The sequence below is a fragment of the Oreochromis niloticus genome, linkage group LG18 (genome assembly GCF_001858045.2).
Source record: "Oreochromis niloticus isolate F11D_XX linkage group LG18, O_niloticus_UMD_NMBU, whole genome shotgun sequence".
Lineage (NCBI taxonomy): Eukaryota > Metazoa > Chordata > Actinopteri > Cichliformes > Cichlidae > Oreochromis > Oreochromis niloticus.
The window spans coordinates 33,808,507-33,821,500 of record NC_031982.2 but is presented as its reverse complement, the minus strand read 5'-3'; the positions used below and the strand labels follow the sequence as shown (position 1 = coordinate 33,821,500).

At 38.4% G+C, this 12,994-nt stretch overlaps 2 protein-coding genes across 2 annotated transcripts; both read left to right on the top strand.

Annotated features, from left to right (window-relative positions):
* Positions 1-3,650: 3,650 nt before the first annotated feature.
* On the top strand, positions 3,651-10,612 carry LOC100703016 (NLR family CARD domain-containing protein 3). The gene is made up of 5 exons (XM_013276136.2): positions 3,651-3,740; positions 4,837-4,966; positions 7,842-7,896; positions 8,090-8,321; positions 8,450-10,612. Exons 2-5 carry the CDS (start codon positions 4,839-4,841, stop codon positions 10,255-10,257), a joined length of 2,223 nt encoding a protein of 740 aa, XP_013131590.2. The 5' UTR covers positions 3,651-3,740; positions 4,837-4,838; the 3' UTR covers positions 10,258-10,612.
* Positions 10,613-10,618: 6 nt separating this feature from the next.
* Positions 10,619-12,316, top strand: LOC109198570 (stonustoxin subunit alpha). The gene is made up of 4 exons (XM_019353989.2): positions 10,619-10,773; positions 10,862-11,029; positions 11,127-11,173; positions 11,277-12,316. Exons 1-4 carry the CDS (start codon positions 10,643-10,645, stop codon positions 11,822-11,824), a joined length of 894 nt encoding a protein of 297 aa, XP_019209534.1. The 5' UTR covers positions 10,619-10,642; the 3' UTR covers positions 11,825-12,316.
* The last annotated feature ends 678 nt before the right edge of the window (positions 12,317-12,994 follow it).

Here is a 12,994-nt window from a genome sequence, read left to right as displayed (position 1 = left end):
GACGCACATATTAAACAAATATGTAAGACTGCTTTCTTCCATTTGCGCAACATCTCTAAAATTAGAAATATCCTGTCTCAGAGTGACGCTGAAAAACTAGTTCATGCATTTATTACTTCCAGGCTGGACTACTGTAACTCTTTATTATCAGGATGTCCTAAAAACTCGCTGAAAAGTCTTCAGTTAATCCAAAATGCTGCAGCAAGAGTCCTGACAGGGACTAGAAAGAGAGAGCAGATTTCTCCTGTTTTGGCTTCCCTTCATTGGCTTCCTGTTAAATCCAGAATTGAATTCAAAATCCTGCTCCTCACATACAAGGTCTTAAATAATCAGGCCCCAGCTTATCTTAATGACCTTATAGTACCATATCACCCTATTAGAGCACTTCGCTCTTGCTCTGCAGGCTTACTTGTTGTTCCTAGAGTATTTAAAAGTAGAATGGGAGGCAGAGCCTTCAGTTTTCAGGCCCCTCTTCTGTGGAACCAGCTTCCAGTTTGGATTCAGGAGACAGACACTATCTCTACTTTCAAGATTAGGCTTCAAACTTTCCTTTTTGTTAAAGCATATAGTTAGGGCTGGGCCAGGTGACCCTGAATCCTCCCTTAGTTATGCTGCAATAGACGTAGGCTGCCGGGGATTCCCATGATGCATTGAGTATTTCCTTTCCAGTCACCTTTCTCACTCACTATGTGTTAACAGACCTCTCTGCATCAAATCATATCTGTTATTAATCTCTGTCTCTCTTCCACAGCATGTCTTTATGCTGTTTTCCTTCTCTCACCCCAACCAATCACAGCAGATGGCCCCGCCCCTCCCTGAGCCTGGTTCTGCCGGAGGTTTCTTCCTGTTAAAAGGGAGTTTTTCCTTCCCACTGTCGCCAAAGTGCTTGCTCATAGGGGGTCATATGATTGTTGGGTTTTTCTCTGTATCTACTGTACAATATAAAGCGCCTTGAAGCGACTTTTGTTGTGATTTGGCGCTGTATAAATAAAATTGAATTGAATTGAATTGAATTGAATTGAATAGAACATTGTGAACGGTGTTGTTACTGTGACAGATTATCCACTACCTGCTCACCTTTTGTTTTTTCATTTACTGAAAAAAAAAGGAAGAAACGTATTATGACGATGTAGGGAAATTGAAAGTGAGAAGACAATAATAAGGGGCTGGAGGGAAAAAAATTAAGACAACAAATCAGTTACTTCAAAATTAAAGTTGTAAATTTCAGAGAAAAAAGTGGCAAATTTTAAAGTAAAAAATTCTGAAGTAGTGTGATGCCATTAGGATAAGCTGTGGACTGTGGAGTGACTGATCAACATCAGCTGTGTCTAATCACACAGTGGATGACTGGAATTTATTAACGGGCATTTGGCAAGAGAAGGAGTTGCAGTGGTGGGCTTGCATCCATTCATAATGATCGGTCCATCATAAGTCAGAGGACATTTGTCTTTGACTGCAGTGAGGATCCTCATCCTCACCTCTCCCTTTCCCACCTGGATAAGAAAGACGCCTCTGTTAGAATGCTGTTTATAGACTTTAGCTCAGCATTCAACACCATTATCCCCCAAAAACTGTTTGACAAACTCAGCAAGTTGGGACTGAGGACCTCTCTCTGCAACTGGATACTAGATTTCCTGTCAGAGAGGCCTCAGTCAGTCAGAAAGAGAGAAACATCTCCAGCACCATCAGGCTGCTTTGTGATCATCATCAACAGAAAAAATAAGTGCATCTTCAGGCCTGGTTGTGCTCATCCTTTCACCGACCTTTCTTCGCCAGAGATAAGAACAGTAGCTCAGAGTGGGTTAGTTAAATAAATATAGTTCTATTTGATCATTGTGTTTTATATTTTCACTATTTGATCTTGCTTGAATACATTTTCCTGCAATTATGGCTAAATTGTGGACATTCAACAGAAATGTAACCGATGTGTTTCTGCGTTGTGTCTGATCCTGACAAAGAAAGGTAAAAGGAAGAAAGGCCTCCAAGTAAATAATTTGCCCGCTCCAGCTCCTCTCCCACAGGGGAATTGTAGAAAAGGGCTGGCATTTATTTTTACATTAAACATAAAGTACGAACTTACATGAAACATATTTGACGTAAGATAAAAAAAAAAAAAACACCAACACAAAATCCAACATACCTGACAAAGAAAGGTAAAAGAAGGAAAGGCCTCCAAGTAAATAATTTGTCCGCTCCAGCTCCTACGACCAAATACAAACAGTGGGGAAGAGGGTTAGCTCAACCCACCACAACTTCCAAGCTAGCAAGGATTATCTATTCATGCTAGCGTTCACGTTCCCTAGAACTCATATGTGGCACACACGTCCTACACATTTATAGCTGGCAAAAACAGGCACAATGATGACAATAATTGAACTAAAATTGCAATCAGAAACATCAGGGTGGCTAAATATGAAGTATATGAGCGTTTTACAGTGTTGGAAAGAAATGACACACACACACAAGAACACATTTTGTGTAATTATAACAATATATGACCTGATTACATACATCCAAGTATTATTCTTTATTTGTGCAAAATGCTCTAACAGGTGACCTTACCCATAATAAAATAATCTTTCCTTGGAGCCTGGCCTGCTGCCCGAGCTACTGAAACATACCAAAAATAACAAGTGCAATAATTAATCAATTAAGCTACTGTAACACATGCAACTAATAGGATTTGACCTTCAAGCCTACTCAGGTTTCTTCTTATCAGGGTTAGCAGGGAAGACAGCATTAGCTGGATAAGTTTGAGGTAGTTAGCACTAGGCAAATCCTCTCACCCACATCAGCTCCAGAACTGCATTATCTACTGCGTGAAACTCATAGGACATTAGGACCTCTTTCTTTTATCACAGAACCAAAATAAACTTTCTGTATATGGGTTTGTGGGCCTACTGATTGACAATTTCTTTAACTGTTCATTGATGTAAATGTCTAATCAGCCAATCCCATGGCAGCAATCCAATGCATTAAGACATATAAGCACGGTCAAGGCAACTTACTGAAGTTTAAACAAAGCATCAGAATATTGAAAAAGGTAATTAAGTGACTTTGAATGTGGCACAGGGGTTGGAACCAGTCAATACAGACCAGAATCCTTAAGGTTTCTAGGACTTTGTTAATTCTATGCCACAAAAAATGAAGGAAAAAGGGTGCCCAACCTAGTACTAACAAAATGTAACTAATGAAACAACTGCTGAGTATATATTTAAATTGCCTAAATATACTCCTATATAGACAGCTACACAGGTGCCTTTCTAGGTCCCAGAAAGGCAGATTTGTCTCAAAATATTAGATGACGTATATATTAGATCATGGTTATTGACTATTGTTATGTGTATCACTTTAATGTTGCAGCTGTGGGGTGATTTTTTTTTTTGGATGGCTTGATATTTTGCAAAATAAGAAGTATACAAATCTTTGAAACAACTTGCATCCAAATTATAGAAGTGCAGAAGCAACTAATAACATGACACAAGCATAATTAAATAAACTGTGTTAAAAGTGTACTTCAGCCAATGCACTACATTCCTACTGGTCTAATTCATGCTCTCATCTAATGGTGCATAATTCAGTCCAGGCCAGCCTTTTGGGTAAGTGCCACCACATGCCTCACTTCTTGACACGCCCCAGTATGCTACTGCTTACTCAGTAAACGGCAACACTTGAGGAACGCCCATTTCAAATAAAAAAAGAACCTGAAAAAAATCACCTGACAGCCACATAAAGAGCAGGTAAATTTTTTTTATTCCTGCTTGACAATGTGAACAGAAAAGCTGAATAAACTGGTTAATGTCGCTGCGATTGGTTAGTTGTGAAGATTAAATGCTTTTCCAAACGCATGCAGGGACAAAGTTTATGTTTTTATTCGAGGTGAAGTTTCCGTTTCAACTTCTTTTCAAGCGTTTGTATTCGATTTAGTTCAGCCCCACATACTAGCAGTTTCACAGTCGATTTGCTCTTTTTAGCTGAGCTACTGTTTGAAAATTTCGTTTGAAGTAGTTTCAGTTTCAGTCCTATTTATTTGATATGGAGAGAATTTAATTTGATAGTATTTTATTTAAAAGAAGTTTTGCATTGTAAATACAACATCAAGTGCTTATTATTCACAACTAACAATTGGGTTATATATGATATCATTATTGTTACCGATGCATTCGTTTGTAACCAGCATTTTGTTGCTGTAACTGTTTGTGACTTCCGGGAATAAGTTTTGGTAAGAGTTACAGGAAATCTACCATTATCTCGCACCCACTCTCTCTCTCACACACATGCAGACACAAAGTGAGAGCGTCTTGTCAGGGCTGGTCTTAATGTAGTGCTTAAAATAGCCTCTTATTTATGTCATAGCACATTCACTTTGCTTCTTGTTTTGTCGAACTTTTCAGATAATTTAGACAAAGGTAATTTTACACAAATGTCGAAAAATGTAGAAGTCTGGGCATTTCAGTAGTTTTCTTTCATTCTTCTTGCACCCTACCACAACCGTCACGCATATTCCTTTGCTGCCCCTTGCATGATTTTTGCTGTTCAGCCAGATAAGCAAATCTCAGGAAATACTTGCTAAACTCCTGTGATTTAATTTTTCACATTTAAAAAGACAAGCTGATTGAAGGCATTTTTTTTGTGCAAGCTGATAGTATTTGTGTGTGTGTGTGTGTGTGTGTGTGTGATATTTGGACTGAGATATGTGTGACAATTTTAAATGTTTACACTTCTCTGTATTATATTCATATGTGGTAATTATTGCTTTATGGAGAAAGTAAAATGTATTGTATTCTAAATGTTGACAGCTTTGCAACGGATCATTTTATCTCTGTAAATTTATAGGTATGGAAGCTATTAAAGAGACTGAAGATTCTCCCAGTGGGACAGAGCTGGATGACTCATCCTGCATATCCATGTGTAGCGACAGATCCATGAAGAATCGTACAGATTTTACAAAAGAAAAAATGGACAGGTGTATTTCATTCTTTAAATCGTGCTTGCATTTATTACATAAGTTATATTTATTTGTATACTCTGTGATGTGGTGGTACAGCATTGGTGCAACCAATCTGTTGCTGTGAAGAGAGAGCAGAACATAAATGCTAAGTTTTACTGGTTAATCTATATTCTGACCCTTAGATTTGGTCAAGAGTAGGGCTGCAACTAACGATTATTTTGGTAATCGACTAATCTTCAAATTTCTCCTCGATTAGTTGTTTAGTCAATGATTATTTCAATACCTCTCATCTCCGCTTCTTGTGGTCAAAGAAGTCACATTATGTCCTCTATATTATCGGGACCCGTGGGAGACATTCAAAACAAACTTTATTAATTTGACTGACAGAAAATCATGCTGCATTTGAAGACTTAATCTCTCTTCTCGTGATCACAAAGAGTTTGTGAAGCGTTAAACTACAAACTGGACTCCATGTACATTACGGTGCATTAATTCTGTTTGGATTTTAGATTTAGATAAAATGTTTTACTGGAAGATTTCTCGTAAAATATGTGTTGGAACAAAGGCAAAGCATTGTCAATATCACCCTCTTGTTTCGTCCCGCAGCAAATTAGAATAATTACCCAGGAAACATATGAATTTGAAAACAATCAAATGTATTTTTAACATTAGTCAATAGGACAATAAAAATGAAATAAATACGATTATTAAATAATGTAAATTAATGTGCTAGTAGTATTTAAACAAAAAAAAAATGTGTGAAAAAAGCTTGTTCATTAGGTTAAATAAAAAAAAGCTTCAAATGAAATCAAAAAAGTTTTATTTTTCATTCCAAAATAAAAGTTTACAGATAATTGAGTTTATGAATTCACAGTTGGAGTGGACATGCTCTGAGTGAGGCTTGCTCTTATCATTGAGATGATGTTCCCAGCTGCTGATAATTATGCTGAAGGTGCTCTCTGTCATGACTTCACCCATTTGAGAGGTTCATAAGCATCTTTTCAGGACAAACTCATCTATACACCTGTGCTTAATACAAGTAAAACAGAAAAGACCATTACTAATCACAAATGTGGTTGTTTCTCTGTTGGTGCAACCTGAGCTTTGTGAACAACAAGTGACATCTCAACTGTGGAAACTGCAGTTCTGTGATTTTGGGGCCAAAGGGAGAGACAGACTAGATGGCAAGGTCCCAGAGAAGGGTCAGAGTCATTGCCGCAGGTGGATCAGCAGTGTGTAGGGGAGAGTGGTAAGAAATCTAAAACTCCTGGCGTTGAGGCAGGCAGGTGAGTGGAGTGAGCAAAAACTGTGACTATGAAGACTGTCGAGAAGTCCAGTGACCGGATAACACTGGCGCGGAGGTGTCTGGTAAACTGATAGTGTGGTTAGCTAAGAATCTGGCAAAGAGAAGTTGAGAGCGCTGGCCTTATAAGTCAACAGCTTAATTACCCACAGGTGAGAGCAATGAGCAGGAACACGGTGGCTCCTCCCAGAGGTGGAACTGCCGGCTCTGTGGAAAAACACTGGCATTCACCCAGACCATGACAGAACGACAGAATTTGTTTCCCCTGCATCAGAAGCGTGCACTGGGCTGTCCAAATGACAGACAAACAGTATCCCACATTTTTAGTTCACAAACACTTCTTACAATCACTTATTACTCCTGAAATTTTGGAGGTTTTATCCTTTTTATACAGTAAAGTTACAGGACGATACAAATGATTATCAGGCAAAATGTTTTGAAGTAATCTCGTCCAATAACACATGAAGACAACAAGTGTATTTTCTGTTAATGTCACTAGAAGGATCTTAAAAACCATATGTTTTTTGATCGTAAAACATCACTCCTTCCAAATACAGTTGATTGGAATGGAGGCAGCGTCAACTGGATCCACTCTCTCTGCCCAGCGCGTGCTCCCAATACAGGAGAAACAAATTCTTTAGGATTTAACTACCTTGGCACAACACCAGCGTTTTAAATGCTCCTGCAGTAGTGCTGTCACAGAAGAAAGCTCCACTTTGAACAGTCTGCATTCAACTTTGTTTTCTGTGAAATGCTTTCACATTTTTTGAAATCTCCATTTCCATTCTCTTTTGTCCTTCTGTTTATGGTACGTTCTTCTTTGTTAGCATTGAGTGCAGTCTTGGCACACGAAAATAAAATTCTTCGTTGACAAATTTTTATAGACGACATCATTGATTATGTTAACAAATCATTGCAGCCCTAGTCACAAGCTCCATGTAGTGATTGAAACAATGAGGTTGTGAATACAAGCAGCAAGTTTCCTTCCAAGGGTGGCTGGGCTCTTCCTTAGAGATGGTGTTTGTAGCTTGGCCTTTTGAAAGGGACTCAGAGTATAGATGCTGCTTCTCCACATTGAAAGGAGCCAGTTGAGGTCATTCAGGCATTTGACTAGTATTCCTCCTGGACACCTCCCAGGTGCTCTCAGCTGGTTTGGGAACAATTCAGTGTCTCCCAAGATGAGCTGGAGGAGGAGGCTGGAGTGAGGGAAGTCTGGAATCTATGATTTGAATCTGTGACAGTCTTGTAACTGTAAAAGATATTTAATAGAACCTTAATGGAGATTTTCCCCCATTCGTGTCATGCTAATTATTCAGTTATAGATAATAACCAATGTATTTGTGCAGAATATTGTTTCCATGTGAAATACACTAGTGGTACAGGAGATTCTTAAAGTTTTGCCAATAGGAAGTCAAACTTTCCACTTAATAATACCTCATAACTGAAAAACTCTCAAGATGACAGAGCAGTTTATAGTTGGTGTCTATTTTCTGTGCTAATAATTGAAAATTAAGCATCACAACAACAATTACTTGGTTTTATTGAGCTGAAATTCTTTTTTATAACTTTATCAATATTTATTTTAAGGGACGGGCATGATTTTCCAGAGACAAAGGAGCTGGATGGAGATGACATATTTGAGGTCTGCTGAAAAAAAATATCTATAGTCCCTTAATAACCGCTTTTGGGGGGAAAAAAAAGTATTTTTAAGATCACACCTCTCATAGATATGCAGAGATATGCTTTTCTGTAAAAATAAAAATAAATAAATAATAATAATAATAATAATATATAACAAAAAAGTGGATTTTCAAAAAAAAGTTTTTCTATTGCAGATGGTGGAAAAACACGGCATGAAGATTTTTGTGAGTGAAGTTAGAAGGTATAAAAAGATTCTCTTTCCACACCTGTCACACTATTCTACTGAGAGGGAAAAGCCAGATGGAGACAATCTGTCTACTGAAAATACAAAGCAAGACACGAGCGCCAGTGAAGGGGTTTTGAGGATTACACTATATGTCTTAAATGAAATTGGCCAAAAGGAGCTTGCTAACAAACTGGAGAAACGTAAGTACTAAATGTGCAAATAGTACAGAATTAGTTTTATAGTTTGTTTTTGTGATCTCTAATTGAAAAAATATATGTTTTATGTTTTTAATCAGCTGATTGCGTTCTTTTTTTCTCTTTACAACCAGATATTTATGGTGAGCTTGATGTCTGCCAGCGCAAACTCAGACAAAAACTGAAAAGGTTTGAATACATTTATGAGGGAACAGTACGGCACGGGGACCAGACTCTTCTCAACAAGGTGTACACTGAGCTCTACATCACAGAAGGACTCAGTGAAAATGTTAACAATGAACATGAGGTCAGGCAGATTGAGGCTGCATCAAGGAGATCAATGACAAAAGATAAGCAAATCAAATGCGAAGACATATTTCATTCCCTTTGTGGATCCGATAGATTCATCAGAACTGTGCTCACTACAGGCATTGCTGGTATTGGAAAAACTATCTCTGTGCAGAAGTTTAATCTTGAATGGGCAGAAGGAAGAGTTAACCAGGATATTCAGCTCCTCATTAATTTACCATTTCGGGAGCTGAATCTGATGAAGGAGAGAAGATACACCCTGACAGAACTTCTTCATATTTTTCTCACAGAGGCAAAAGAGTCAGGAATTTCAGATTTTAGCAAATATAAGCTTGTGCTGATATTTGATGGGCTGGATGAGTGCCGGCTTCCTCTTGACTTCAACAACAATGAGCCCTGTTCTTGTGTCTCAGATCAAGTTTCAGTAGATGTGCTTCTGACAAATCTGTTCAAGGGGAACCTGCTGCCCTCTGCACACATCTGGATTACCACCAGACCCGCAGCTGCACGTCGCATTCCAGTTAACTGTGTTGATCGCGTGACAGAGATACGAGGGTTTAATGATCCACAAAAGGAAGAATACTTCAGGAAAAAAATCTCAGATCAAAACATGGCCAGTAGAGTCATTTCACATGTTCAGTCAACCAGGAGCCTTCATATCATGTGCCATATTCCAGTCTTCAGCTGGATATCTGCCACTGTCCTGCAGAAGATTTTAGAAGAAAAAAGCCATGAGAGTAGAGGAGAAATGCCCAACACACTGACAAAAATGTACACACATTTTCTTGTGCACAACTCATTGATCAAATGTCAGAAGTATTCACTCAGGGAAGAGGTTTGTGAAACCCAATCACAGGTCAAAATGAACGAAGAGATGATCTTGAAGCTTGGAAAACTAGCCTTTGAGCAGCTGCTGAAGGGAAACATAATCTTCTATGAGAATGAAATCAGCGAGTACGAAATAAATGTCAGCGACACTGCAGTATATTCAGGAGTATTCACAGAGATCTCAAAGAATGATTTTGGAATTCATCTAAAGAGATCATATTGCTTTGTGCACCTCAGCATTCAGGAGTATTTTGCTGCAGTGTATGTTTTCCACACCTTCATTTGCTCTAACCTAAACTTGTTGGAACCAGAAGGATCCCTCACTGTCCAAGAGGCTTCTAGTGAAGTAACTGGCCTTCTGCAAAGTGCAGTGGATAAGGCCTTGCAAAGTGAGAATGGTCAGCTTGATCTTTTTCTCCGCTTCCTTCTTGGCCTCTCACACGAATCAGACCAGTTGAAGAGTATTCTTGCCACCATGAGGAGTACTTTACCAAATAATGAGGAAGTTACTGAGTACATCAAGGAGAAAATCAGTCAAAATCTTTCCCCAGAACGATGCATCAATCTCTTCCACTGCCTCAGTGAGCTTAATGACCAGTCTCTTGTAGAGGAGATCCAAAAGTGTCTGAGTTCTGGTAGTTTGTCAGAAATCACACTTTCACCTTCACTTTGGTCTGCTCTGGTTTTTGTGTTGCTGACATCCAAGGATGAGTTGAATGAGTTTGATCTGAGAAAATATTCCAGATCTGAGGAGGGTCTCCAGCGTCTGTTACCGGTGATTAAGGAATCCAAAATAACCTTGTGAGTAAATTACAGCAATACTCTGTAATGTTCATATGACATACGATATTCTTTTTAAATGCGACAATTATTATGATGCTAAAAACACAGCAGAAACAAACTTACCAGATCAGAGTCACTCTCTTCTTCATAGGTAAATAAATAAAAAATAACACTATATGTTACTTACTGTAAATTAAATTTCATATGCTTTACTCAGATTGACAATATGTGGAATCACAGACATTGGCCCTGGCTTAATATTTATTTAAGTGATTTTTAATACAGTGCTTTAACTTGATTCATCCACTAATTTATATTGTACAGCAGCCTCTTAACCCTGCAAAATATACTAGCATGTGGTTATTTTTTCTGTTTTTTAAGGCAACCTTACTGAGAAATGCTGTGAGATGCTTTCCACAGTTCTATTTAGTTCATGTCTAAAAGAGCTGGACTTGAGCGATAATGACCTGCAAGACAAAGGAGTAAAACTTCTCCTTGATGGACTGGGAAATACTGCATGCCAGCTGGAAAAACTTAGGTTTGTGAAAATATCCTGGTGCAGGATATTCATGCCACAAAAATAGCTAAAAGAAACTAACTCTATATGCTTTAAATTTAAATTTCAGTTTGGCATTCTGTGGAATCACTGACTCGGGCTGTGACTCTTTGGCTAAAGCTCTGACTTCTAGCCTCAAACACTTGAAGGAGCTGGACTTGAGTTACAATGATCCTGGGGAGTTGGGAATGAAGCACCTCTCCTCCATAGAGAAGGACCCTGATCACCTCACTATCAGGTATAGTTGAGTTAAATTACACTTACAGTTAAACCAAAGTTGTTGTTTTTTCATGTACTGTAGATTAGCAGAAAATAACATCTTTGATTTCACCTAGGATAAGTGACAGTGGGGAGTGTTACTTAAAATCAGCTCTGAAGAAATGTGAGACTTTTTGTTATTATTTTTAAACAAACATACCAGTGACATTTCAAGTTTTTATACTGGATGGGGGCACAAAAAACAAAACTGAAATCTTTTTTTTCAGATGCACAAGAGCTGACTGTGAACATGAATACAGCACATTCAGAACTATCTTTTTCTGATGACAAGAAAAAAATGAAACTAATGGTAGAAAGTCAGCAATACCCTGACAACCCAGAGAGATTTGAAGACTGGGGACAAGTGCTTTGTAATGAGGGTCTCCGTGATCGGTGCTACTGGGAAATAGAGTGGTCTGGGGAATGGATGGGTATAGGAGTTGCATATAAAGGAATCAGCAGGAAAGGTAAAGGGAATGAACCAGTCCTTGGCTACAATGATCAGTCCTGGAGTCTACGCTACTGCAAAGGCAAATACACCGTCTGGCACAATAAGAATGATGATGCACCCATATCTGTTCCCTATTTCAACTCCAAGAGGGTTGGAGTGTTCTTAGACTGGCCAGCTGGCACGCTGTCCTTCTATGCAGTGTCTTCACAGACCATGATTCACCTGCACACTTTCCACACTGAATTCACTGAGCCGTTGTATCCAGGCTTCAGACTGGGAGAGCCACATGCTACATTAATTTTACGCCAGCCAGAATATCTTTAAATGGTGATAGCCCCTGCAGACAACAGTTTTTAGAGTACAGTTTTACAGTATTGACAATTATGTGAACGCTGTAAAACAAATGAAGGGATTTCAGAAGACCTTGTATGTAAGTGATTTCAACAAAAGTTTTTTTGTTGTTGTTTTTTTTAAATCGAGTTCTAGTTTTGTAGCAAGTGGATATCAAAGCTGTGAAAAGCTGTCTGTCTTTAACCCCGAATTAAATCAGCAGAAGAGAACGGAAGGATGTATATTTTTCTATAACTAACATTTTCAAGGAAATTGGCAACAAATTACATATTTTAAATCTTAATATCTATTTTCTGTAATGACTTTTTTTTTATACGTCAAAGTGTTTGTATTATGTTTTTTATGCTTTTGTGATGAGGGATGGGATATGGATCATTGGTGACAGTATTGAGAAAATATACTAGAAGCTTGTGAAATCAAGCTGTAATAAATAATCGTCAGAATGATCCCATTGCAAACCAAAAATGTGGGCACTGGATTTATTTTCACATTTTAAAAATACAGATAAACATAGATGTCGAAAGCAAGAAGGTACCAGGCTCACATCCACCATCTGCCTGGGCTCTTTCTTTGTGGAGTTTGCATGCTATCAGAATGTTTCCATGTCCAGTCCAAAGACATGCAGTTAGTGGGCTTGACTTAATTGGTTATCTGAATGGGCATGATTGCAAATGGATATCAGCGTGGGGAAAAAAAAACCCACACAGCAACTCACTCATATTAACAATGATTAATTGGAAAAATATATTTTGTCCTCAGTCATAAAATGTTTTGTGGCACTGGTTCTTCCTATGGGTCAAATGTAATGTTAGTAGTTTTAGCTTCAGTCATGTTATATTGATCAGCCACAACATTAAAACCACTGACAGATTTTAAATGAAATGTGTCCGCTGCACTCAAAGAACTGTTCAGGAACAATTAAAAGATTACAGCAAAGAACCAAAGGCCCTGACTCAACCTCCTTCCTATTCCAATCTGAGTATCAGTGGGATTAACCTGAACATGCCTGATCCATGGAAGTCCCACTCAGTAACCCACAGGACCAAAGGATCCAGTATCTCAGTGCCTGATGATACACAGTGATAGGCAGGTGATTTTCATGCTGTGGCTGACCAATGTATATGCTGTACATCTCAGACATTT